The 25131-nt window shown below is 38.8% G+C and overlaps 2 protein-coding genes across 5 annotated transcripts; one reads left to right on the plus strand and one right to left on the minus strand.

The window, feature by feature from the left end:
* The first annotated feature begins 474 nt into the window (after positions 1–474).
* LOC149046673 (patatin-like phospholipase domain-containing protein 6) lies at positions 475–23772 on the plus strand. Its single transcript, XM_089202629.1, has 26 exons — positions 475–513; positions 1507–1673; positions 1998–2121; positions 2745–2794; positions 3752–3815; positions 4023–4107; positions 4611–4742; positions 5191–5254; positions 6194–6308; positions 13319–13372; positions 15015–15158; positions 15550–15597; positions 15709–15746; positions 16501–16578; positions 16974–17017; positions 17795–17907; positions 18246–18309; positions 18487–18539; positions 18800–18869; positions 19450–19566; positions 19747–19895; positions 19976–20088; positions 20546–20585; positions 20692–20826; positions 21244–21534; positions 22056–23772. Exons 1-26 carry the CDS (start codon positions 475–477, stop codon positions 22116–22118), a joined length of 2454 nt encoding a protein of 817 aa, XP_089058755.1. The 3' UTR covers positions 22119–23772.
* Positions 7631–10203, minus strand: LOC149046674 (uncharacterized). Of its 4 annotated transcripts, XM_089203817.1 has the most exons (4): positions 10044–10203; positions 9407–9523; positions 8512–8601; positions 7631–8442 (listed from the first exon to the last, which is right to left on the minus strand). In XM_089203817.1, exons 2-4 carry the CDS (start codon positions 9500–9502, stop codon positions 7972–7974), a joined length of 657 nt encoding a protein of 218 aa, XP_089059943.1. In that variant the 5' UTR covers positions 9503–9523; positions 10044–10203; the 3' UTR covers positions 7631–7971. The 4 variants fall into 4 exon arrangements, with proteins under 4 accessions (XP_089059943.1, XP_089059945.1, XP_089059941.1 ...); XM_089203819.1 differs by lacking the exon at positions 9407–9523; XM_089203815.1 differs by having other exon boundaries at positions 7631–8601.
* Positions 23773–25131: the final 1359 nt, after the last annotated feature.

A 25131-nucleotide genomic window follows, 5' to 3' on the forward strand; every position in this document is an offset into this window, starting at 1 on the left:
TCACTAATAGGAATGACCAAGAAGTGCTTTCTCCATACAGAATCAACACATCGCCAAGCAGACAGGTGAGGAGAATAAAGAAAAATATCAATGTCGGGATGTTGTTTGATTTAAGACTGAAGGTCTTTAAGACCAAATTCTCAGAATTAACAAGACAAGAAAATTATGGTTGATAATAACAACTGAGTTACTTTTGAGATCTAGGGAGTAAAATGGTTTAAAATTTAATAAACAAACTAAAATAAATTTTTAGGCACAATGTGCTCGAACACAACAAATCTGCTCAACATCCTTAACAGCTGAGCCTAGCTCCCTGATCCTTTCAGTTTGCTCTCATCATCAGCAGTAACTACAATACATGGACATCATGCTTTTGTCCTCTTTCATACACTGGTTTCCAGTTAAGTTCAAACAGCCTAAATGCCCTCAGTAAGGAACCCAGCTGTGCGATAAAGACACTACTGATGTCCATTAATGGTTGTTGCTGGGGTTTCGCTCTCCGAAAATTCACAGGTAGCCATATTTCTTCCTGAACAGAACATACTGTGTCATATTTCTTCCTTTCGAATGGAAATACACGAGTGTTTCGTTTTTTATTTAACAAGAACAGATCACTCGATAAAGTTAACAAGATACGAGTTCGACGTGCTAAGTGGCTCCTAAAGAAAGGGTTTTGCTTTGAGGTTTTATTCTCAAAATTCATATTTGGAATCTTTCCTTTGAAGAAAACTTAGTTTCATATGTTTTCCATTTTAAAGATTATATTCCAGCGTTTCCTTCCCACATTTACGCGAGAACGTGTTGCTTAAAATAGATCAATAAATTTCTGAGAAAGTTGCTCAATGGCTTTTAAATGAGTGATGACACATTGGGATTTCAATCTCAAAATTCATGGTTTTAATCTTATCTGAAATTACGCCCTCACACTTTTTTCCAAGAGTGCAGCACTTATATTTTAAACAGTACAATTTTCAGTGAGATTTGCTGGATAGTATTTATTGGGCACCGAGTCGTTTCAATAAGAAATGTCTTGTTGGAAATTTTTCCTCAGCATAATGAAAAGTGCCAAGTTACTCCCATTTAAATGATGTTCCGACATTAGTGCCTCACTCTAAGATTGGCATAATGGACGGTATGGCACTCAGTGTTATATAGCGAATGGAGAGCGCCTTACTTCATGACACCGAATCCGTTCCTCGTAAAGGGCGTAAAGGTCCTTTGCAGGATGAAAGTCCAACTTTGACTCGATTAAAGTGAAAAACATCTAATCTTTTTTTAATTCAATAATAATTTTGTTCGTTTTGTTGTAACGGACGTTTCAAAACGTGAGATGAGAATGAGTAAGAATACTCGCGGCTGAATGACGGGTTGACAGACAGTTATACAGTTACACTGACTGACTGACTGATAGATTAACTGATGATTGATAGACTGATTGACTTCCTGATTGATTGATTGATTGATTGACTGATTGATTGATTGATTGATTGACTGATTGATTGACAGATTGGTTCATTGATTGATTTAATTCTGTGTTTCAGCGTTATTCGTCACAAGCCCAGAGTCATTCTGAACGTGGCTCATTCCCTTATTGGTCATCTTTCTCCTTTCCTGAGACAAATCGACTACGCTTTGGACTGGATGCATGTTGAAGCCGGTAGAGCAGTTTACAGGTACACTTGTTGCATATAACAGGTTTTTTTTTTTTTAAATTAAGCACGTGTGTTCAGAGCTCATGACCGACACTACTGCTTTACTTTTTTAAGTCTCGGTTACGCGATGAACGACCTCTCGCTGTCTGTTGAAGTTTGTGGCGTAAACTCCCTTTTTAACCTTGCATTTTTCCTTGCATTTTTTCTTTCAGTCTGTATTAGATTTTGGTCGGCAAGCGTATTCACGATTCTGTGCATGCGTTGTTAGTTTATGTAAACCGCGATATTTCTTTGGCGTACTTTTAAAGGAAAGTGAATCCACGTATTCTGTAAATTGTATTTCAGGCAAGGAGAACAATCGAACTGTATTTATATTGTGTTAAATGGCCGCCTTCGTTCAGTCGTGACGTCAAGCAATGGCAAGAGAGAACTCGATCGCGAGGCTGGCCGCGGAGAACTGGTGGGAGTGGTGAGTATCGTCTACTTACGTCATGTACACAATTGTCACGAATCTCGTTCCCAGGGCATTTGCCTCTTCTACCTACATGGATAGGATTGTGAATATTGAACAAGGAGACTCAAAAGCCCCGTGTGAATCCCAAAGATTCAAACCCTTTTAAACTATTTCTAGATTATTCCCTGCTTTAGAAAACTCCAAGGAATTTTTATCACGTGAACATCGCATCATAGGTTTATTTGTTTTCAACGCGATTTTACGTGTTTTATTCGCTATTCCCACGCGAAGGCCAGATACATTTAACTATTCAAAGGATTCGTTCTCTTTTCTTCCTGATTTTGGTGAAAGGGATCGTAAATGCTGTTGTTGGTAGACTAGCAGAAAAAAAACTCTCGTTTATTGATAGAATTTCCGACTTTCGCGTTTTTACCTTTCAAATTTCTGTTGTTTTACCACATTTAGTTCACCCCACTGACATCCCCCTATTTAACTTCATAAAGGGTCTCGCGTACTAGAACAGTCCAGGCAAAGCTATTCAATCGATAGCATGGTCGATGTTGTTAAAAACGAATCTTACCACTCTGCCGGTTTTGACATACTTATGTCAATGATGTAGGTTTATTCCTTGTTTATAGGTTGAAGTGCTGACACAAGCTCCGAGGGCGACAACAGTTCATGCTATTCGGTTTGTAGATCCTTTTGTGTGTATGATTCCATGAAGGGCTGTTTATTTTCTACAGATACATCTAAATTCCTTTCGAAGACAGCGATTGCGATCGTATACAATACAAATACAACAAAAGAATTGAAACAAAAACAAAAAACTGAACTACATTAAGAAATTATTTCACCAATGTAACAGATCAAAATAAATGAAGTGTGTTCAAGTGCTATCTGTACTTTTATTAATCGGATGTCACTGAAAATAAGTTTTCTAATTATGTTGTCTGACGTTTGGTTGACATCAGCCCATAAAATGTTTGGGTGACGTCTCGACAACCTGAGCAGTACTCATCATGGATCAATGTCAGTATTTGAGAAACTGCGCACCTACCCCTCCCCTAACCTTAGCAGTTGCTCAGATTCTGACATTGATCCGTCATGGATCAATACTGATACAGACATTAATCCGTCATCACCGGAGTCACCTTATTTTAATGATGACTTCCGTTTAAGTCGTCGAGTCGTCAGACATTGTCAATGGCATCAGTCCTTTTCAGGACTACGCTCAAGCAGAAGATTTGACCTCAATATCAATTTTTACCATCAAACCATCTATTAAAGGATGGTTGTTTTTAGTAGTTGCAACCGCTCAATAGGTATAAAAACCGTCAGTATAGCTCTCAAGACTGCAACTGAGGTATTTTGTAAACTCGTGCTCATTGGGCCTGTTATTTAAACAAAATTTAGCCGTTGTTTCTCAAAACAGCGTTGTAAGCCATCTTCGATTGAGCAGAACCTTTTAGCTGAACATTTACTTTTGTGAACAGTGTTAAGAGAGCCGAAAACTAACAGTGGAAGGACATTTATTTAATTAAATCAACCCTTTTATATAGAATCTCTTAGGCCCACTGCGTGCGTAAAGCCGCCGTATAGGTTAGACCTCGTGGAAATAACCGGTCTTTCATGTTTCCACACACAGGGACACTGAGCTGGCAGTTCTTCCCGATGGGTTGTTGAACACAATCAAAAGACATTTCCCTCAGGTAAACTTGTAATTATCGTTAAACAAAATGACCAACACCGTTTTATTCTGCTGTCAATTGTATCTGTGCAATGTACTTTATAGCCCATGCTGTCCTCTAAGACTTAACAACATGCCTATTTTTTCTACTTTCGAGTGGGATCTATAATCATCCCCTAAAGAAAGAAATCGTAAAAACGTTTCAGTTTGGTTTCTCTTTCTTTTACAGGTAGTTACTCATCTGATTCATTTACTTGGTGAACGGCTGCTGGGACAGTACAGACGAAGTTACGCAAGAAGCGAAACATTGCTTGGTATGAAGATACTTCTTTACTGTGTTGTGAAGCGTACGTGTGAGAACGAAGATAAAAAAAGTTAAAAGTATTGTTCACAGCACCGAAGTTACTAATCAACGGCAAATTCTAATCATCTCAGCAGATTGGACAGTCTGGTCAACTCTTGAATGTTACTTTTTGATTTTGTAATAAACTCTTTGGGCGCTTTGACCAAAAATAAATACCTAAAGAGGCATTAGTTTGTTCATTTCCAGCTTCACTAGTTTACTGGATTTGGTTGTACGTTCGAGTTTTGATCTCTTCGTTCCGTTCTCCGTTGTTGGGTCGAATACTCGTTTGCGTGTTCGTATCGTGATGGTTGCCGTACTTGTTCTTAGATTGTCTTGGTTAGTGGTTAGCGATTTTGCTTCCTGCTGTGCAGGGGTGTTTTACACGCTCAAGGAAGCATTTTTAGATCTATGTTTGTAAGATGCTTGGAATACTCTTTTCAACTCATATGGTAAACACGTTTTGATACGCAGAAAATCACCTCCCGGTTGATAATCAGATATTCGGAGGCTCAAATCTCGGCACAGTTGCCATCATCCCTGCGTCAGAGGATGTCCCAGTCTCAAACTTCTCATTTGAACTCAGCTTAGCTCTTCATACTATCGGTAAGTACATAATGAAGGAGAAGTTGGTTTTGCTCCACCATACTCTCTGATTGGACAGCAAATTTCGCGCCAAAACTGAAAGCAATCGCGACATGGTCACTCTTGTTTTCCCGCGCTTAAGGCAGTTTGCTTGTTCTACATCGAGTTCTCATCGGCCGCTTATGATGTTTTTCGGCTAGTGTGATTACCTTGATTGTAGGTTTACGGTACTCGGTCGAAGTGACATATAGAAAGTAAGCCAGTGGACTGAATTGCTACATACAGATGGTCTTATTCCAAAGGTTAAAGTTATTTTAAATTTTAGGAATAACTAGAAAAGATTTTCAGGGTCAACACCGGAAAGACTGTTACTCTAAAGTGTAAAACCATCACAAAATCTCGGTGTGGGTTTGTTATTCACCTGCATGCAGGTTTACTGATTTGGAATTTGTTTGTTTGTTTGTTTCAGGCCCCACCCTGTTGCTGACCAGTTCATTGGTCCGAAGCAGGCTTGGTAGCTCAGCGATGGACAGGTATTGAACTGCTTGGAAACTTTTTCGTGGCAAGTGTGTTCTTCAAGAAAGAAACGTTCTTTTTTTCATTCGGAAATGAAAGTTTATCGACGACAGCAGCGGGAGTAGAATTTAATCTTTCTTGGTCTAAATTATTAAATTCCCAAAGAGTGTGTGTGTGTGTGTGTGTGGGGGGGGGGGGAGGGGGGGTTTAACCACATTTTTCCCTGCACAAGTATTTTTTATTTTAAGCAAATGAAGATCATCGCAGTATATACTCAACTTAAGCAGTTGAGAAATAAGGCCTGAAAAAAATTCAGGCCTGAACGGGAATCGAACCCATGACCTCTGCGATACCGGTGCAGCGCTCTAACCAACTGAGCTATCAAGCCAACTGGGAGCTGGTCAATTGTGAGTTCGTTATATACCCGTAGATGGAGAAGGTGTGATAAGAATACATGAAAGTCATATATTTGTACTGCGGAAAATACATTTTAAGCAAATGAAGATCATCGCAGTTATATACCATCTACGGGTATATAACGAACTCACAATTGACCAGCTCCCAGTTGGCTTGATAGCTCAGTTGGTTAGAGCGCTGCACCGGTATCGCAGAGGTCATGGGTTCGATTCCCGTTCAGGCCTGAATTTTTTTCAGGCCTTATTTCTCAACTGCTTAAGTTGAGTATATACTGCGATGATCTTCATTTGCTTAAAATGTATTTTCCGCAGTACAAATATATGACTTTCATGTATTCTTATCACACAAGTATTTTTGTTCAAAAATTTTCATTTCGCCGTTCGGAAAGGGCGACTTTTTTCTGAGGAAATCTTTTATGTATTTGAGTGCTGCGTTGGAAAGGAATCGTGCTAATAGAAATTTGGCCCAATAAATGTTATTATTAAAAGTAGAATTTCCTTTTGCGTATTATTTAACCTTCTTCTGTTTTGTGTTCCTAGCATGAATGAGTACCGTTTGTCCAGCTGGCTTGGACAACAAGAGGATCTTCATCGTATTGTGTTGTATCAAGCTGATACATTTATGTCTGCCTGGACAAAACGCTGTATAAGACAGGTAGAATGTCGGAAAGAAATTTTTTATTTTATTTATTTATATATAACCATTTAAAACGCTAATGTGGTCTTATAGAAAATCGAAAAAAAAGGTATATAGATAATGGTAAAAAAGGCGTTTTTTTTTATATTAGTCCTATTCTGTGGAACTTGTATTTAGCGTTCACCCTTTATTAAGTGGTCACCCTTTATTGAGTGGTCACCCTTTATTAAGTGATCACCCTTTATTGAGTGGTCACCCTTTATTAAGTGGTCACCCTGTATTCAGTGGTCACCCTGTATTCAGTGGTTAGCCTGTATTAAGTGGTCATCCTGTATTAAGTGGTTACCCTGTATTTAGTGGTTACCCTGTATTAAGTGGCGACCCTGTATTAAGTGGTTACCCTGTATTCAGTGGTCACCCTTTATTGAGTGGTCACCCTTTATTAAGTGGTCACTCTGTATTCAGTGGTCACCCTGTATTCAGTGGTCACCCTGTATTCAGTGGTCACCCTGTATTCAGTGGTCACCCTGTATTCAGTGGTCACCCTGTACTCAGTGGTTAGCCTGTATTAAGTGCTCAACCCGTCATTCCCCTAGCTTTTATCAACTTAGTTGATCAAACCGAATTATCTTGTCATACTCCCACCGACGCAGTTCTTCAGTTTCTTCAGAAACGTACCTCCTTTACTTTTAATGAATCAGATGTTGTTGATTTTTATTCAACTTTTGCACTGGCAGGTTTTCAGTTTGAAGTCTGAACGGTTTTTAGCTTAGTATTGAGGTTGCAATTAGTATTCTTCCGAAATAGACACTGAAGTACGATGGTGGTCACTGGGGTTGGTAAAAAACCTTAAGCACCTTAATAGGAATTAGAATTAAGCAAATTAAAAGCTATTGAAATTTTTAGAAGCTGCGAAGGTCAGGTGAATGTGACTCCCAGCGAAAAACATGAACTGACTTTGACGCACGGGAATGATAAAATGACAAGTTGAACAATAGGCAGTGTGTGAAATGACACCGCAGCTTCTAGTGGCGTGCCTGAGGGGATGGTTAATTAAAATTTTTAAAACATCTTGACCACAGTAAGTATTAAGAAAACTGAACACTTTGCCGATACCCTTTACTAACGTTCAGCAAATGGCTTCAAATATTGGAAATTGGCAATTTGGAAAATATTGAAAACTTCACTAGGACTCTTAATGGAAGTTCGACGAGCGTCTCAAAAACTTGAAGAAGTTTATATTTCATAGACACATGGACAAGTAAACAAGGAATGATTCAATGAACCGTCACAAAGAATTCAATAGAGCATTTGTGAGAATATTGAGAAATGATAGTCAGTCCCAAGCAATCGATTTTTATTTGTTTTTGCGAAACTCTCTTGGATGAAGAAGTTTAAGGGAAAATAGTTAAAGGTTCCATCAACTCAATTACGGGAAAAATTTTAAAAAGTTTGTAATTTCGGCTTATCCTCGGTTCTCACCTAATTAGATATGCACATTTTTGTGTTTCTTTTAGCGTTCACCAGAAACAAAAACTATCTTAAAAACATGACTTTGCGTACAAGATATGCTATCCTTCTACATTAAGATGATGCGATTATCATTCGCAAATTTTCTTTCAAACTTCTGTAAATCATCCTACTTTCGTTTGCGGACTGTCACCGAGGACCGAAACTCATCTTAATCTTCCATAGTGTTGAAGTTGATGTCAGCATTGCGTTTGCCCAAGGGAGGAATTAGCTCATCTTTGTCTTCAACAGTGTTGAAGTCCATGCCGGCACTGCGTTTGCCTGGGGGAGGAATAAACTTATCTTGGTCTTCCACAGAGTTGAAGTTGATGCCAGCACTGCGTTTTCCCTGCGGGGGCGGGGGAACAATAAACTTATCTCGGTCTTCCACAGAGTTGAAGTTGATGCCAGCACTGTGTGTGCCCGGGGGAAAACCGAACTTATCTTGGTCTTCCACAGTGTTGAAATCCATGCCGGCACTGCGTTTGCCTGGGTGAGGACGAAACTTATGTTTGCTTACGACAGTGTTGAAGTCAATGCCAGCACTGCGTTTGCCTGGGGGAGGAATAAACTTATCTTGGTCTTCCACAGAGTTGAAGTTGATGCCAGCACTGTGTGTGCCCGGGGGAAAACCGAACTTATCTTGGTCTTCCCCAGTGTTGAAGTCCATGCCGGCACTGCGTTTTCCCTGCGTGGGAGGATGGAACTTATGTTGGTCTTCCACAGTGTTGAATTCCATGCCGGCACTGCGTTTGCCTTGGGGAGGAGCTAACTTATCTTGGTCTTCCATGGTGTTTTTTGACTTATTCGAACGTTGGAAATGAATGGAAATAATATATTAGCACAAGCCACACAGTAAAAGTTATAATAAGCCAATTGATCATTTCTTATTCCTTTTGGCGGTCTTATCTTACTGGTATAATTTAGCACGCTCGACACCTCTTTTACTTAGAGGTGACTTAAGGTGTAAACATGTAGTACTTTTCATCTTCCGCACTGAATTTATAATCAGGTAATTTATACGCATAGCACGTAGCTCTTTTGGGGGCGGTACCTTGGGTACGCCCTTTCTTCTCCGAATTTTCTGTTTGTTCTGTCGTTATGTGACAGTCTTCGAGGACCATTTTCTCTCAGGATATTTCCTCAACTTTGATTTTAATTCTGTTAGTAAGTTTATTATAATTTTTTTATTATCAATCTGGTTTTTGTTTCGCTCAACCTTGACCGTAAGACTAAGAAATTTAAGGTAGAAAGTCATTTTGTAAAGCGTAAACATCGCGAAGGTATCTACTTAGTATGCGAACTCCGATCTTTGTAGCTAGCGTGATTCGCTAGTTAAGTTTAAAAGTATGACGAAGGTTAGAGATTGACAGCACAGTAAGCGTCAACTTTATATGCGGTGACCCACACTTTCCTAGAGAGACCAGAGCCAGTCCCCGTTGTATTGACTTGCGTAATAAAAGAGAGAATAAAAGAAATAGTCAACTGAACGACGAGTGTTAGGAAATTATTTCTAACACTATAAAGCATCTTTCTAGTGAAACAAGTCAAAACAGCGATCTTACCAGATGAATTTAAGGACAGTCCACGGTGGTTAGATTTCTTACCTCTTCGTTGAGTGATGCCCGTTTCGAACGCTTAGAATCCATTGTTGGAATTGCGATGAGGAAAAAGAGGAGCGAAATCACCAAAGGGAACTTCATTTCTTTAAATTTTCGTGCGACCTGGTACAAATGAAAATAAAAACACGTTTCTTTTGTAACGAGCTTACATCTCGCTTGGTCGCTTGAGCGCACTCAACAGGATTACTACTGGCGGTACACATCTAGCCGCGTAAGACGCAACATTGTGTCAAAAGGAACGACAAGAGTTGATATGCTCTTTGTTAATTAGTTTTCATGTAACTTAACTATATAGTCATTCAGCCGTGACACGACAAGGCCTTCAGGCCTTCGTGAAATTTTATAAGCGTTTAAAGAAAGATTTTAAGCATAATGCTCGAGCTTAGGACAAGGAGAAAAGACCTGAGTAGTTATTGAGAATTCTGAACCGGCCGGACCGTCACGGTTTTCGGATATTTTACTAACTGAGCGATAGTCGATGGCGAACAGTATTGTTTGAAGCATTTTTAAGTTAGAGTCGAAACACTTAAAGACGTCATGAACATACAAGAGCTTGACGATGCCCATGAGCCGATGATCTCCTAAACTTCCCAAATTATGCTTGTTATTAAACCTTTCTTACCTTTCGATCCTGTACTTCAAAGCTTCTAGCTAAAATTTTATCTCAACTCAGTTCTCGTCGACGAATATTTGGTCCTTGTGAGAGAACAAAGTCTTTACATGTGCAGGAGAGAAACACGCTCGCGTTGCGTAGCGGGACCAAATAACGCTGGAAGAAGACTAAAGGGAGTGTTCTCGCTCTGGTTCAATGATATTGTAATTTTTGTTTATTTAACATGGTTTTTAATTTAACATACCTAATATGCTAAAATGTTTTTCAAGTCCCGGCCGGCCTTGAACTTGAAAGAGTCTTAAGGTCTGAATTGTCAATATAAGTTTCGGTGTTCTATTATAAGATATCATCAGAAAACTATGGAAGTGGATTCTTAAATGATGTGAGCTGTCTGAGGGACACTTGCATTGGAGACCGTAAGTGATCACATTTTGGCCACCCCTGACTGGTGTTCATTGTTAGGGTAATTATACAAAAATGAAGTTTCTGTGACAGAGAAATGAGATTGCAAGCGTGACTCAGTTTTGGAGGGTAGTTTTAAGACATTTTCAAATTGCTCCTTTACCTAAAGGCGATGTCACTGACACAGACTTTGAACAAATCACTTTTAATGAGCGAATGGCTAACGAAAGGCTAACGCTTGAAACTTTAGCCGCAGCTTCTAGTGGCGTGCCTGAGGGCATGGCTAATTAAAATTTTTTTTAAATATCTTGACCACAATTAGTATTAAGAAAACTGAACACAAATTGCTCCTTTACCTAAAGGCGATGTCACTGACACAGGCTTTGAACAAATCGCTTTTAATGAGCGAATGGCTAACGAAAGGCTTACGCTTGAAACTTTAGCCGTAGAAACTCTTTACAGTGGTCAATTTGCATTAAAAATCAACTTAGTTGATCAAACCGAATTATCTTGTCATACCCCCCCGCCCCCCACCGACGCAGTACTTCAGTTTCTTTAGAAACTTTCTTTAGAAACTCCTCCTCTACTTGTAATGATAAGTTTTTGTTGATTTTTCGTCCGAACGGTTTTAGCTTAGAATTGAAGTTGAAAATAGTATTCTTCCAAAATAGACACTTAATTACAATGGTGGTCACAGGGGTTGGAAAAGAACCGTAAGCGCCTTCATAAGAATTTGAATAGTGGCGTGACTGATGGCATGGCTAATTAAAATTGTTAAAAAAACTTGACATGAATTAGTATTAAGAAAAGTGAACACTTTGCCCATACACTTAACTGAAGTTCAGCAAATGGCTTCAAATCTTGGAAATTGGCAATTTGAAAAATATTGAAAACTTCACAAGAACTCTCAATGGAAGTTCGACAAGCGTCTTAAAAACTTAAACAAGGAATAAGTCAATGAACCGACGCAAATTCAATAGAGCATTTCTGAGAATATTGGGAATCGATGCAGTGTTTGTGTTGAAGATGATACCAGCACTGCGTTTGCCTGCGGGAGGAAGAAATTTATCTTGGTCTTCTACGGTGTTGAAGATGATGCCAGCACTGCGTTTGCCTGCGGATGAAAGAAATTTATCTCGCTCTTCCACAGTGTTGAAGTTGATGCCAGCACTGCGTTTGCCCGGGGGAAGAATAACTTATCTTAGTCTTGCACAGTGTTAAAGTTGATGTTGGCACTGATTTTTCTTGGTGAGGAATTAACTTATCTTGGCGCTCTATAGTGTTTAAGTCTATGACGGCGCTGCGTTTGCCTACGGAAGGACTTAACTCGTGTTTCTTTCAGCGGTCACCAGAAACATAAAAACTATCCCAAAAAAACATGACTTTGTGTACGTGATGCTACTTTAAGATGATGTGATTATCGTTAGAAAATTCTATTTGCAACCTCTTTAAAACATCATCTTACTTTCGTTTGTGGGTTCTATTGGAGGACCGAAACTCATCTTAATCTTCCTTAGTGTTGAAGTCTATGCCAGCATTGCATTTGCTTCTAGGAGGACGGAACTTATTTTGGTCTTCCACAGTGTTGAAATTTATATCAGCGATACGTTTGCCTGTGGGAGGTCTAAACTCATCATGGGCTTCCACACTGCAGAAGTTTCCAATAAAGAAAAAAGTATTTAACATCCACCAAGAGAAACAAGTCCAAACAGCGGTCTAGCTCGGTCTTATGAGATGAATTTAAGGACAGTCTACGGTGGTTAGAATTCTTACCTCTTCGTTGAGTGGCACCCACTTCGCAGGCTTAGAATCCATTGTTGGAAATGCGATGAGGACAAAGAGGAGCGAAATCACCAGAGGAGATTCAGAGAGTCTTTAAATTTTCGTGCCACCTGGTAGAAATGTAAATAAAAACATGTTTCTTTTGTAATAAGCTTACATCTTGCTGGGTCGCTTGAACACACCCAACAGAATTAGTGCTGGCAGGATACATCTAGCTGCGCAAGACGTAACACTGGGTCAAAAGGGAACGACAAGATTTGATATGCTCTTTGTTTATATGTTTTCCTGTAAGTAAAGTACTCAATTATTCAGCAGTAGTATAACCAACACTTCAGGCCTTCGTGAAATTTTATAAACGGTTAAAGAAAGATTTTAAGCATAATACTCGAGCTTGGGATAAGAAGGAAAGACCTGAGTCTTCATTGAGGAGTCTGAACTCGGATCGTCACAGATTTACGGTGGGATACTTTACTAACTGAGCGACAGTCGATGGCGAACAGTATTATTTGAAGCATTCTTAAGTTAGAGTCTAAACACTTAAAGACGCCATGAAGATTCAAGAGTTTGACAATGCCCAAGAGTAGCAAGACTCTCTCCTAAAGTTCCTAAACTACGCTTGTAATTGAACCTTTCTTACCATCCTCTCCTTTTCAACTCAGTTCTCGTCAAAGAATAGTTGGTCCTTGTGAAAGAGCAAATCCTTTATATCTGTAGGGGAGCAGATCATCAGTTTCCCTCATTGGCCAATGTTAAACAATAGAAAAACGAATCTACAGAGATAGATGTGCAGTGATCAAGTTTTTCTATTACTTTTTGATGTATATTGAGCCCGGTCCAAGTTACGATGGAGTAGGAAATAACGGGGGAAATCACCCTCTCTGAGAAAGCTTACTCACACGTTAATTTGAGGGTCGTTGTCCACGAACTGAGCTGTGCATTAACTCCTTTGTAACTAAATTCTGCCACAACAATGAGCCAAGAATGCTAGCACAGTCATCAAACGTTAAGTGTTGTGTACAAGTTCTATTGCATAATTTAATAATAATTTTTCTTTGTTTTCCTTTCTTAATTGAACGTATTATTTTGTTTTCCTCTCTCAGGCGGATTCCATTGTTATTGTTGGTGTGGCAGACGGAAGCCCAGCAGTTGGTCAGGTATCAGCTCCAGCAATTTTATTTGGTTTTTATCGATTAATCCTCTCATATTTCAATTTTCAATTGAATTTTGACCATAATGAAGGACTACTTCGTTTTCTCTTTACTACGCCCTCTCACTTGTCTTAAAAAAACTCGATGCCCTCTCGACCAAAACTAGTCAGGCAGTCTTTTTTTTTCCTTAAGTTCTTATTCACCCTTTACACCCTAACATCAATATTCACATTCTCCATACTGCTCTCTGTACAGTTACTAAGGTGCTGACAAGGAGAATTTGTCTAACAATCGAGAGTTTCTTTAGTTGGTGATCATTTCCTTCATTCTCATGACATTGATGTGTGATTCAGTGGTGATATTGTAAGGAGAAATTCGATGCTGGTCACTCTTAGGGGTGAAAGGGTTAAGTTCTTCTGATATTTTCCTCTCTTCTGATAAACCTTGTGATAACCTCGGTTTTTGGTTTTATCACACTCGATCGAAAAGCGCTCTGATTTGGGACACTTTGTTCTTTAAGCACTGCTTGGAAAACTTCTATTCTGATAAAGCATATATACCTTACCACTTTTGCCATTTCACACATTTCTCAGATTCAGCTTGGAGTTTCGAATGTACTTCTTTCGAGTGTCGCTAAACCAAAGCTCGTTGTTTCTCCCTCACCCAAGTTTACCCACGGTTAAATCCGGTCGAGAGTGAATATTTTGAGTTCCTGTAAAGGTTCGCTAAGATAATGTCCTTTATTCTGACTAGCGGTTTAGATTTTCTTAGTTTGGCTCACGGAACACTTAAAGGGCCCACATTGATTGCAAATATGCGAAAATCATGTATGTGAAGTAATATATCAAACACGAGGAAGAGTGTTTCATCCGATATCCAAACACCAAGAAGTGGTTGAGAAAACGAGACGCAGCCGAGTATTTTTTAACCAACTTCAAGGTGTTTGGATATCGGATGAAACACCCTTTCGAATGTTTGATATAGCTTCTCAAACCATTAATAATTCTTGGAGAAAATCAAAGCAAAAAGTCACCAGATTTTATGATAATTAAGATCACATGTCCAAATCTCCTTCACGGTTGTAATTTCCTTTGTTTTCTCAGCATGAATTATTAATGAGTTTGAGAACTGCCGATAAAGAAATGAATATAGAAGCGATCTTCGCAGTAATAAACACTACATAAGCAGTAGTGAAAATAAGACCTGTGCGGGATTTGAACCCTGACCGCGGCGATACTGTTGCAGCACTCTACCAACTGACTGAACAAGCCAACTGGAACTCGTCGTTATGTTGGTTTCCAAATAAACCCGTGGAGTGGTGTGAAAATGACTGTAGAGATATGAAGATCATACATGTGAACTGCGGACAAAGAAATGAACGTGAAAGTGATCTTCGTAGTAATGAACATTACGTAAGCAGTAGTGAAAATAAGGTCCTATATTTTGGCGCAACAAACAGTGTAAATGCATCAAACTATTCAACTCTTTGACACACATGCTTACTTGGGTAATCTCCCGTTTAAAGGCTTATACAGGATATAAAGTTCTGATGTGCTGGCAAATGCTTGTTTGTTTAACGTGTACATCGTAGAGTTAATCGTATTTCAGTGCGTAGTGATCATTCTGTTATATTTACCTCCCTTTTCAGCTTGAAAAACAGCTGGAGAATATTGGTGTACGATCCCAAAAGGAGCTTATTCTCTTACACCGTGAGGATGGCGCTAAAGGTTTCCGAATTTCACACACTGTAGATTGGTTGAACGCGCGCGGCTGGATCTGCGCTCATCATCATGTAAGACCACGTTTAAGAGCAATTTATTTTGAAATGAGTGTAGGAAGTAATTCGTGGTTGCTTTGGTCTCACTTCACAACACTCTTTAATGACCTAAAAATTTCGCATTGTCTTCTCGACCAATCAAATATAAAACTTACACAAATCGAATCGTTTCCCTTATTTTCCTGCGCATTCGACAGTTTGCTTGGTTTAACTTTGAGTTCTCAGTTAAATTTCCCTTTTCGCTTATTTTCAATCGCAGATATAATTACTTGCGTTAGATTTTTCCAGCTCCCAATGGAGTACACCAGTTGAGGTATAAGTTCACTTTCTAACGAGAAACGACGACGACTAACGACTTGTTGATTGTTAGACTCCTATTGATTACTTACTTACTTATTATTTCTAGGTTCGATGCGCTAAGAAAATCTTTGGACGACGCCCGTTGTCTGAAAGGGTAGGAAGGATTCAAAACTACCGCATCAGTCATTTTATTAGCGTATCATGGCCGTTTCGATTTGATTGCTTGTTGATGTGTCATTTATTTATGTTTTTTCTTTCATTTTAGTATGCACAAAATCCTGCAGCGTACCCATTACCAGAAAGGTGAGTGTTGCTCTACCTCGATATTACAGTGAGAACGCGTTTTGACTGAGGCTCGTTAAACCAGAATGCCAAGCGATCACGTCAAAGTAGGACAATTAAAAGTATCACGAGGAGCTAATGAGCTCTTAAAGCTAACGCACGTAACCGGAGTCAAACACGAGAAAACACACTTCATCCAGTCGCCATCGGTTCAACGGAATATTTAAGTATTATCAACTGAGTTGATAACGTATAAATTGGCCACCATAAAGAGTTTTGAAGCTGACGTGCGTTCGCCCTTCGTAAGAGCGTATGACATTCGGTCTGACGAAGGACTAACGCATCAAACGTCGGCTTTAAAACTCTTTCCGGTGGCTAATTTACGTTGCAATTCAGTTGATAACACTAAATTACCTTGGCCCTCTCCCACCGACGCAGCATCACAGTTTAGTTAGAAACTTACCCCCTTTATTCAGCTGTCGGTTTAAGTTTTAAATCTGATTGTATGGGAAGATGGTGCGATATTTGCATACCAATGACAGAGGTGAGCAAAGCATAGCAAAACCTATGCAATCTCTAAATACTTTCGACTCTCAAGAGAAAAATTTTTCTTTGAACTCATTAATCTCTTTGTTGGAAATCCAACTATCCTCATCTGACTTTATGTTCGAGCCTAAAGCTGATTGCGAATGTGCCCTAACTTTCAATCTCCTGATAAGATAAACTAAAATTTCTCTTAACAACTTGGGTTAATTTCTTTTTATTTTACTCTCAGAAATTCTGATTTTTCCCGACTTGCGCGAAGGCTTACAGGGACCTCCATTGGATTAATTCTCGGAGGAGGCGGAGCCAGGTAAAATTTTATAGTACAAATTACTTTTTCTTTGAGGATTTCCTAATAGTAGTACATTTGTTCGGGGGGGTAACAGGGTTGCGCGCGCCTCCTCTGGTCGAGGAAGACGTCGTATCTTTCATAAGCCATCTCGTGTGAGGTGATTATAGCACTTGAGCTTTACTTTTCGGTTCGTCAACCTTAGGATTTTTTTCGATGCTTCCTAAGAATAAAAGTTAAGGAAAATGCATTCATCAAGATATTTGATAACACAGGGCAGCAATCAGTACCGAAATAAATACTTTAACCTGGCTTCCAGAGTCCAAAAGCGCACATCGGTCTAAGAGAGAGACCGGAGTATGCAGCTTTTTTTCCTTATATAAATGTCTTTAACCTAAGAATTTATTATTTCCTAGGGGATTATCTCATGTTGGAGTCATCAAAGCATTAGAGGAAGCAGGTTAGACCTTTCACTTGCTTTATACGTTTTTCTTTACATGTATGTGGACTCTTAGAGATAGATCTCTTGAGATAGATAATTAATTTTGAGCTCGGTCTTAAAATAAAGAAGGAAGATGTTGCTCCTAGTGCTCGAATCCCAGATCTTTGTATTTCCCCGACCAGTGTTCTACTACTGAGCAACAGAGAGCTCGGCGACGACCTAGGCCATTCCTAAATTCAGTTGTGATAAACTGTACACTACTCCGATCAGTGATGTTAAAAGCGTCGTATGTGTAAATGTTATAGCAAAGATGATAAACTTTGAGCTCAATTGTGACAAGACGAACAGTACCTTTCTCTACCTTCTATTAAAAAGCCTTTTAAGTTAGAAAAAGCGTAGTAAAACTTGTGAAAGATGTTACGCTGTGAATTTCTGTAGGCTTTGGAAAGCTTGGTTGTCGGGTATTTTGTCACTACCGAATCACACTTTCAGGTTACGAAAATAAAGGAAATGATCAACATTTAAGTAAACTTTTGATTTTTAAACAATTCTCCTTGTCAACGCCCAAGGAAATGTATAGAGAACAGTATGGAGAAGATGCATACTGATGTAATAGTATAAAGGGATTAAACCACCTAAGAAAAGTTGTGCATCCTTTCCGTAACTGCTTTAATTTCCTTTCGGCTTATGTTCTGGGACTCTATACCCTGAGATCACAAACAGTTGCAATATCCAAATATTCTGAATCGGGAGTTGACATCAGATGTATCTCAGTCATGTATGCTTTTCTTGTAGGTATACCTATAGACATGGTAGGTGGCACCAGCATGGGATCCTTTGTCGGTGCAACATACGCCGAGACTGCTGACGTCAATAGGATGTGTCAGAAGGTCCGCGAGTGGTCAATGGTAAGAACTTGTAGAGCAACACTTGAGTGAAACCCAAATAGACATATAAGGATTGACCATCTTTTCCTTACAACGTGATTTGTAACCTAAAGGTTTGGTGTAGTAAGCTGTGAAGAAATTCGCATTAAACTTTGTCTATTCACTTTGAGTTAGTTTTAGTCTTAAGACTAAACAAACGAGAGCTATTCGTACAAATTCCTACCTTTATTGGTTCAACAACCACCTTCTCCAAGGCTCGTAACTCGGCCATACCCTGAGGGAGGAAAGCGTTACGAGTCCCAGGCTGATCTGTGGGTTGTTTGCTAACAAGACAATGTTACTCTCTTTACACTTTGCAGGACATGACGTCCTTATTTAAGAAGATCCTTGATCTAACGTATCCGTTCACCTCCATGTTTTCTGGTGAGATTTTTCATGTAGTACACTTAATTTGAATCTGAGAAAAGACTGAGCCTGATATCTTTTGACATTTTTAAATTTTTTTTTTCCATTTTATATATTTTATTGGTTTGTTGTTGTTGTATTTCTTTTAAGATTAGTTTGATGTAATGCAGCCATTTATCCTTTCTTCTATTGCAGGAAGTGGATTTAACGCGAGCATTAGAAGTAGTTTTGGAGAGCGTCAAATAGAGGTACAAAGAAAAAGATAACTTGATTGTATTATCGTGATAATTAACTGCATACAAACTGTATGGTAAGAGATTATTCTTTACCTATCGAGTAACTCTTAAACAGAAAGAATAACAGCAAAACAAACTGATGTTCTTTGTAAACAAACACATAATCACGTAGAGGAAAGTGGAGTTAAACACGACATATCTGGCGGGTAGTCTTCAATACTGACTTTGAAAATTTACCATTAATGTGACCTGTGTTTATAATTTATTTGCAGGATCTCTTGTTGCCATACTTTTGCATCACAACTGACATAACGTCTTCGAGAATGAGGGTACATACCGATGGTAAGTAGCGCTATATTTGTCTCATTCCGCATCTTTCAATATATTCAACTTTTTTTTCGCTTTTTTTTTTTTTTTTTTAGCTTCTTGACAGACCCAGATCCCAATTGGTTGGATCATTCAACCCTTTAATTCTGCGATGTAGCTCACACCACAAAAAATACTCACTCCCTCTGAAAAATCTTTACCGACCTATGAAAACGCAATTAACCTACCAAACCAGATTAACTCCGCATGAAGCACATTTAAGACTACCCTATTAATTTTTCTCTCTTTCCTTTTTCCTTTTGTTTTTTATGTGACACAATGAAATTTGTGCTTTCAAAATATAGGCCAATTCCCAGTGCAGAGGAATTCAAAATCGTCGGAAATGTGAATGTAGTAAATGCTCTAAACCGTTGCCAATTTTGCGGCACCGATCCTTTACAACCAAGTGGGTCTTCCCTTTTTTATTTCAACATTTAAGTTCCTCTGAGATGAGGAGTCATTTGGTTAACAAAATTGAACTACTTACTTCAAAAATCCTCTTATAAATTATATTCGAAGGGAATGAATTTAACGTAACAGCCTCTTCCCTTTACAGGCTGTTTATGGCGTTACGTTCGTGCTAGTATGTCTCTGTCGGGTTATCTACCACCACTTTGTGATCCCAAAGACGGACATCTGTTACTGGACGGTGGATACGTCAATAATTTACCCGGTGAGCAAGTGTTACCATTTTAATTAAACCACTTTTCCTGTTATGTTTTTTGAGGAGCCTGTAGCTCGCATAAACCTCTCGGTTTTTCTACGAGTTTCCTCGCCACGTTATAATTACAAAATGGCAAAATAAACAAATAGACAAATTTACAGCCGATTCACGTGTTATTTCAATTTGTAGCGGATGTAATGAAGACAATGGGAGCACAGACGATCATAGCAATCGACGTAGGATCGGAAGATCCCGATGATCTCACGAACTATGGCGATCAGTTATCAGGCTGGTGGCTTCTGTGGAACAAATGGAATCCTTTTGCTGAAACTGTCAAGGTTGGTGAAATTATACGAGAAGCGATTTTTGTTGTTTGATATTCAATGCAATATGCTCTTAATTTTTTTCACTTCGAAAGATTCCAGACATGGCCGAAATCCAGTCCCGTTTAGCCTATGTATCTTGTGTTAGGCAATTAGCGGAAGTTAAAGAGAGCAGTTACTGTGAATACATAAGACCGCCAATCGACAGGTATGTCTATGCAGAATCCTTCACACAATTCAAAACACTTGGAAAGAATAGTCAGATATGGTGTTAGGGTCCGTGCAGTACATGAAAGTGCATCGAGGTTTCTCTGTCGGTGATCGATAATGTGCGACTGAGCTGTTTGATTGATCGAATGAGTCAAAACTGACTGGTGGACAGGCTGACTGAAGCTGACCAATTGAGTAATCAACTGATTTCCTGACTCACCTAACGACTGGCTGCCTCACTGACTTGGCGACTGACTGATTGACTGACTGGCTGACTCACTGACTATTTGACTGACTGATTTATTGATTGCAACTGATGGACAGACTGATTGGTGTATTAATTGATTGGTGACTAATTTTTCGATTGGTTGAATGATTTATTGTGTGCTTGCTTGCTTGCTTACTTTCTCGTTTGACGGCTGAATTGATAGATTGATTTGATTAATGTTTGACAGATTTAAGACTTTGGAGTTCGGCCGCTTCGATGAGATAGTGGTGAGTTGAATTTGATGCATCAAAAACGTTTCATTACCTTGTTATTTTCTACCAATTAAGCTCTCATCTCCCTGATTGTTGTTGTTTCATTGAATTTTCTCTGCAGGATGTGGGATACCATCACGGTAAGACTGTTTTCAAAGGCTGGGTCAGAGGAAACAAATTACCCGATATCTTCAGAGAGCATCCATCTAGGAGTCACATGACCCACGCGTATGCTACTGGGCAACCTGTGGGGAAGGTAAGAAATCAAACTGGAAAAAATTATCTCGCACGGCAGGGCGTGATACTATTGATACGTAACCGTAGCAAAAATGTCAAGAAACAAATTGTTCTTACATTGATAAAGAGTTCAAATGCTGGCAATGCATCGTTCTAACCCTATTACCTTGTATATTCAATGGGGCTAAATTTGATCATTAGGATATATTTTCGTAGAAAAGGTTGTGATTATTCATCATGGTGAATAACAATAAAAGCTAAGTTTTTTCGTTTGTCTCACGATGTAGTCACGTGTGATGTAGATCGCGACGTTTCGACTGCATACTGCTAGTCTTCTCCAGGCGATGAAGAAGACTAGGCACCGTTTTGTTCTCTCTGAAGCATACTTGACACAATAGAACTAGTTTTGAACATGCTCTTTGAATTGTTTTCGAAGGCGTCAGAGCACAGTACCTTCACCAACTTGGCGGAGCAGATATCCCGGATTGAACCTCCGTACACTCACGAGTGGTTACCATTCTCATCCTCGGATGAACTGCTAGGTTCCAGTTCCCCACCCGGTCACCACATGTACTCGGCCTCGGAGGAGGACGACGAGTACGATGAAGAAGAAGAGAATCTTGTTCGTGTCAGACCAAGAACAGGTTCTCTGTCAGAACACGAAGATTTACTGGCCCTTAAGACGGCTCAATTCCAAGTTGTTCGGCGCGAAGAGGCTGGATATGATGTAAGTTTCATAGTTTTGCTTAAACCTTTAACTCCCATGAGTGACCAAGACAGAATTTCTCCTTAAAATATTAATACAATATCAAGTAGAAAAGTGATGAGAATAAAAAAAATATTAACTAAGAGATTACTAGTTGATCCAATACCCAATTCTCCAAACTTACATCACAAGAACTATATGGCAGACAGCAAGGAGAATTACTAATGAGATCTTGGGAGTGAAAGGGTTAAAGACGTCAGTGTCGTGTACGGTAGATTTATCAGTTTCACGTAACAGCTCCTAAGTTATCATCTTGAAGCCGATATAGTCCTTTTTATGTGCGAGTAGATACTGCAGTGCGTCAGTGTACAAACGGAAGCGGTTTCCTGGCTCTGAGTGGTTTTATGCTTTCATTTGACTTGATTTCTTGTCGTTCTTTCTTAAGTTTAGCTATGGTTTTAAGCACTAAAAAATACGCCTTACATAACCATTGTAAGGTTTATCTTGACTGATTTTTTTCTCAACTGTTTTTATTTTCTCAGTCGGATGACACTCATGTGAGAAGAAGACTGGGCTTGCATCATCAACCGAACAGTGAACCATAGAACAAATGCATGGACCCTTAGGGATGGTAGTCATGGAAACGCCAACGCAACCCTCTAAAAGAAAGGAATAGCACCTGATATATGGTGTATTTAGATGACGAGTGTGATTTGGGAATGAAATTCAAATTGATTGTGGCATTCATTGCGAAATTCAATGCGCGTAATAGTGATAACAAAGCTAACACGGGCGATAGACAGGTCCAAAATATTTTGCACGACCAACAAGGGGGCCTCTCCCCTCAACTAAATCACAAATAATCGATTAATGGCGATCGGACTATTTGCTGTTAAATCCTAGGCTGGGTTAAGAGTTAAGTCAAATTTACCCCTGTAAAGTGTATTAATTTTGTGGAGAACATTAACCGTTTTAATAGGAAGTATGGCAGGTTTGGCAGAGATAATTCACCTCTCAAGTTACGGTGTGCGTGTGAACTCCAAGTTTAGGAGGTTTGCCATAACATTTACGTAATTTTGTTCTCTTTGTAATAAGGGAGTGTAGCTCATAATGCCATTGAGACAACGTTGAGAACTTTTAAGGAAATAATCAGGAATAATAAATAGCCCCCCCCCCCCCACCCTTATGGAGATAGTGATGCGTTTCCTCCAAGATAGGAAACTTGTGTTTGCATAACAATCATTAACTTAATCATTAACTTATTTGATATTCGAATAAAACCTTTTCCAAAAGTGCATGACACTACCTAGCAAAGGTCTTCGTCGCAGCTGTTATATGTAAGTAATACGTTGAGTACAGTTGAGTCCTAAAGTATCAGAAGAACGGCATGAAAAATAGTTCAGTTTTGACAGTTCCAGATGCAACAATCTTAAAACCCTTCCCTCCTCTTTCTTTTTCTTTCTCTTTTTTTTCATAACAAAATGTATTGTGTTATCAAAGGCTTGACTACAGTTAATAGTAAGTATTGCATTTATGCATTTATTCAGTATCGTTGTACTCAGTGACAGTTGAAAACTGACTCGTCTCCAGTCGTCCACGCCTGGTGCAGTAGATCAAAATAGGGGAGGAATGAGTGATGGGAAGAGGTCTTTGTCTCTTTCATTTTCTCCTCACGCAGCTTGCGTTTCCGTGCCGCTCATCCTGGCCGTTTTCGGTATAAAGAGAATTGGGAACGAGTCTGTGAAAAAAGTGCTGTGTTGACCGAAGAAATCATATTTTACGAAGCGAATCTCTGTCAGCCTTTTGTAAAGTTGCTAAGACAGGGTCAGCAGATCTGTAGTCCTCAATGTCGCCAGTGAATCGGCAAGTGTATTCAACAACAGCGTAGCAACAGCTGTGAACGAGATTCCTAATTTCTAAGCAAAAGGATCAGAATAACTTTTCCGTTTTTAAAGTTGAAATGCAAATTCGAATCATGAATATGAGAATATGGATTTTTTTCTGACTTATCTCCTCGGAATTTGTAGCGCTTTTAAGGACAAGTTCATTGCTTATTGATAAAAATGCCCTTTAAGATCAGTTTATTTTTTCTCATTCCTGCATGAATTTTTTTCATTGACATGCAAAGAGAAGACAGATGCTGACTTATTTTAGTACTAAATGTGGGAAAAACACTAACTGAAGCAGAAGTGGAAAATTTCTACACATCACTTGAAATGTAAATGATTGATATTTGTAGTAAAGAATTTTGTTTGCTTATTGTTGGTTGTTATTATGAGTTGTAACCCCATGGAGTGAGTCAAAATGAAGTTATGAAATGCAACCATTTCCAGTTGTTTCCTCGTATGAATGAGTTTTATCGAACACAATGTAAACTTACTAGTGTATTTCCCCTAAGGAAAGGTTGTAATAGGTAAAATGAGGTAACATGTGGCTACTATGCCCAGATTGCATCAGTTTTTCAAAGGTTTTCACCCTGTAGTGAAACATTTAGCCAGATGTTGCTTGACTCTTAGTCTTTTGGGATAAATTTTTTTTTCTGGGATCGCTTCAGATAATTAAGATTTGTGTATTGATAGCCGTTTCAAGCTGTTCCTATAGGGTGCTGATTATTTCTCACGACTTGCAAGGGAAAACGAAATATTACGTGAAATTTAGTAGATGCCATAATTTTTACCTTATCTTCGAAGGGTAATTTCCTTCTGGAGAGAAGAAGAAATTCATAAGAAACACAAGGTTCTAGTCGAGGTGCTATTGTTATTATTAACGATTTGTTTACTTCGAGGTCGTCTGGCTCAAGTAAGTAAAAACAAGTGATTATATTCTTCTGGTAAAAATTTCAATCTTTTTTTTACTTATTTCAAAACTTGAGAAGGAAAAGTAACATGGAGGGAAAGTTCATGTTTCCAAACCGCAGGCCTTTTCGGAAAAAGTGAAGAGCGTTCCAAGAAGGAAACATGCAAGGCTCTGAACCTCCTGATTAATTGTACAAACAGATGGAAAAAAAGGGGGATTTGTAAAATACCAACTTACACTACATGATAAATTTTAGTAACGAGGCAGGTGAATTTTGAAGTTAAAACCAGTTGATCGAACTCTTGGTAATAGTTGAATCACCGTATATGATCGGATATTGCATGAAGAAAAGATAAATTTAATGTGTTGACTTAAATAATTGTGGCGTCTTTGGGGAAGTACTTCACTGCATTGTTTGACGCTGAATGAGACAACAACATTTAATGCGCTTTCTGTGCATGTTGCATGTATCAGACTGGTTTATTCCCATCGGCGAAAAAATTAAGCTGAGTAAGATTAATTACAAGTCTGATGAAAAGGTATTTGTTTTTGCAATATGACAATGAGAAACAACTTACAACAATTTCGCAATTTTCAGTAAAATTAGAACTATGATTTTGCTGACTCCAAATTATCTTAAACACTGAATAATTTTCATTTAAACAGCTGCTTTCTTGTGTTTCTTTTTCACACAGAAATGAAAATTTTGAACAATTCCCGGCTCGTATCTGTAGTTAATACCCAACGGTGAATGTTTTACTTGGAATACCATAAGCCATCTAATTCATATTTGAAACAATTTTGCTTCGAAACGAGTTTGTA

The sequence above is a fragment of the Pocillopora damicornis genome, chromosome 4 (assembly GCF_964200805.1).
Source record: "Pocillopora damicornis chromosome 4, jaPocDami1.2, whole genome shotgun sequence".
Lineage (NCBI taxonomy): Eukaryota > Metazoa > Cnidaria > Anthozoa > Scleractinia > Pocilloporidae > Pocillopora > Pocillopora damicornis.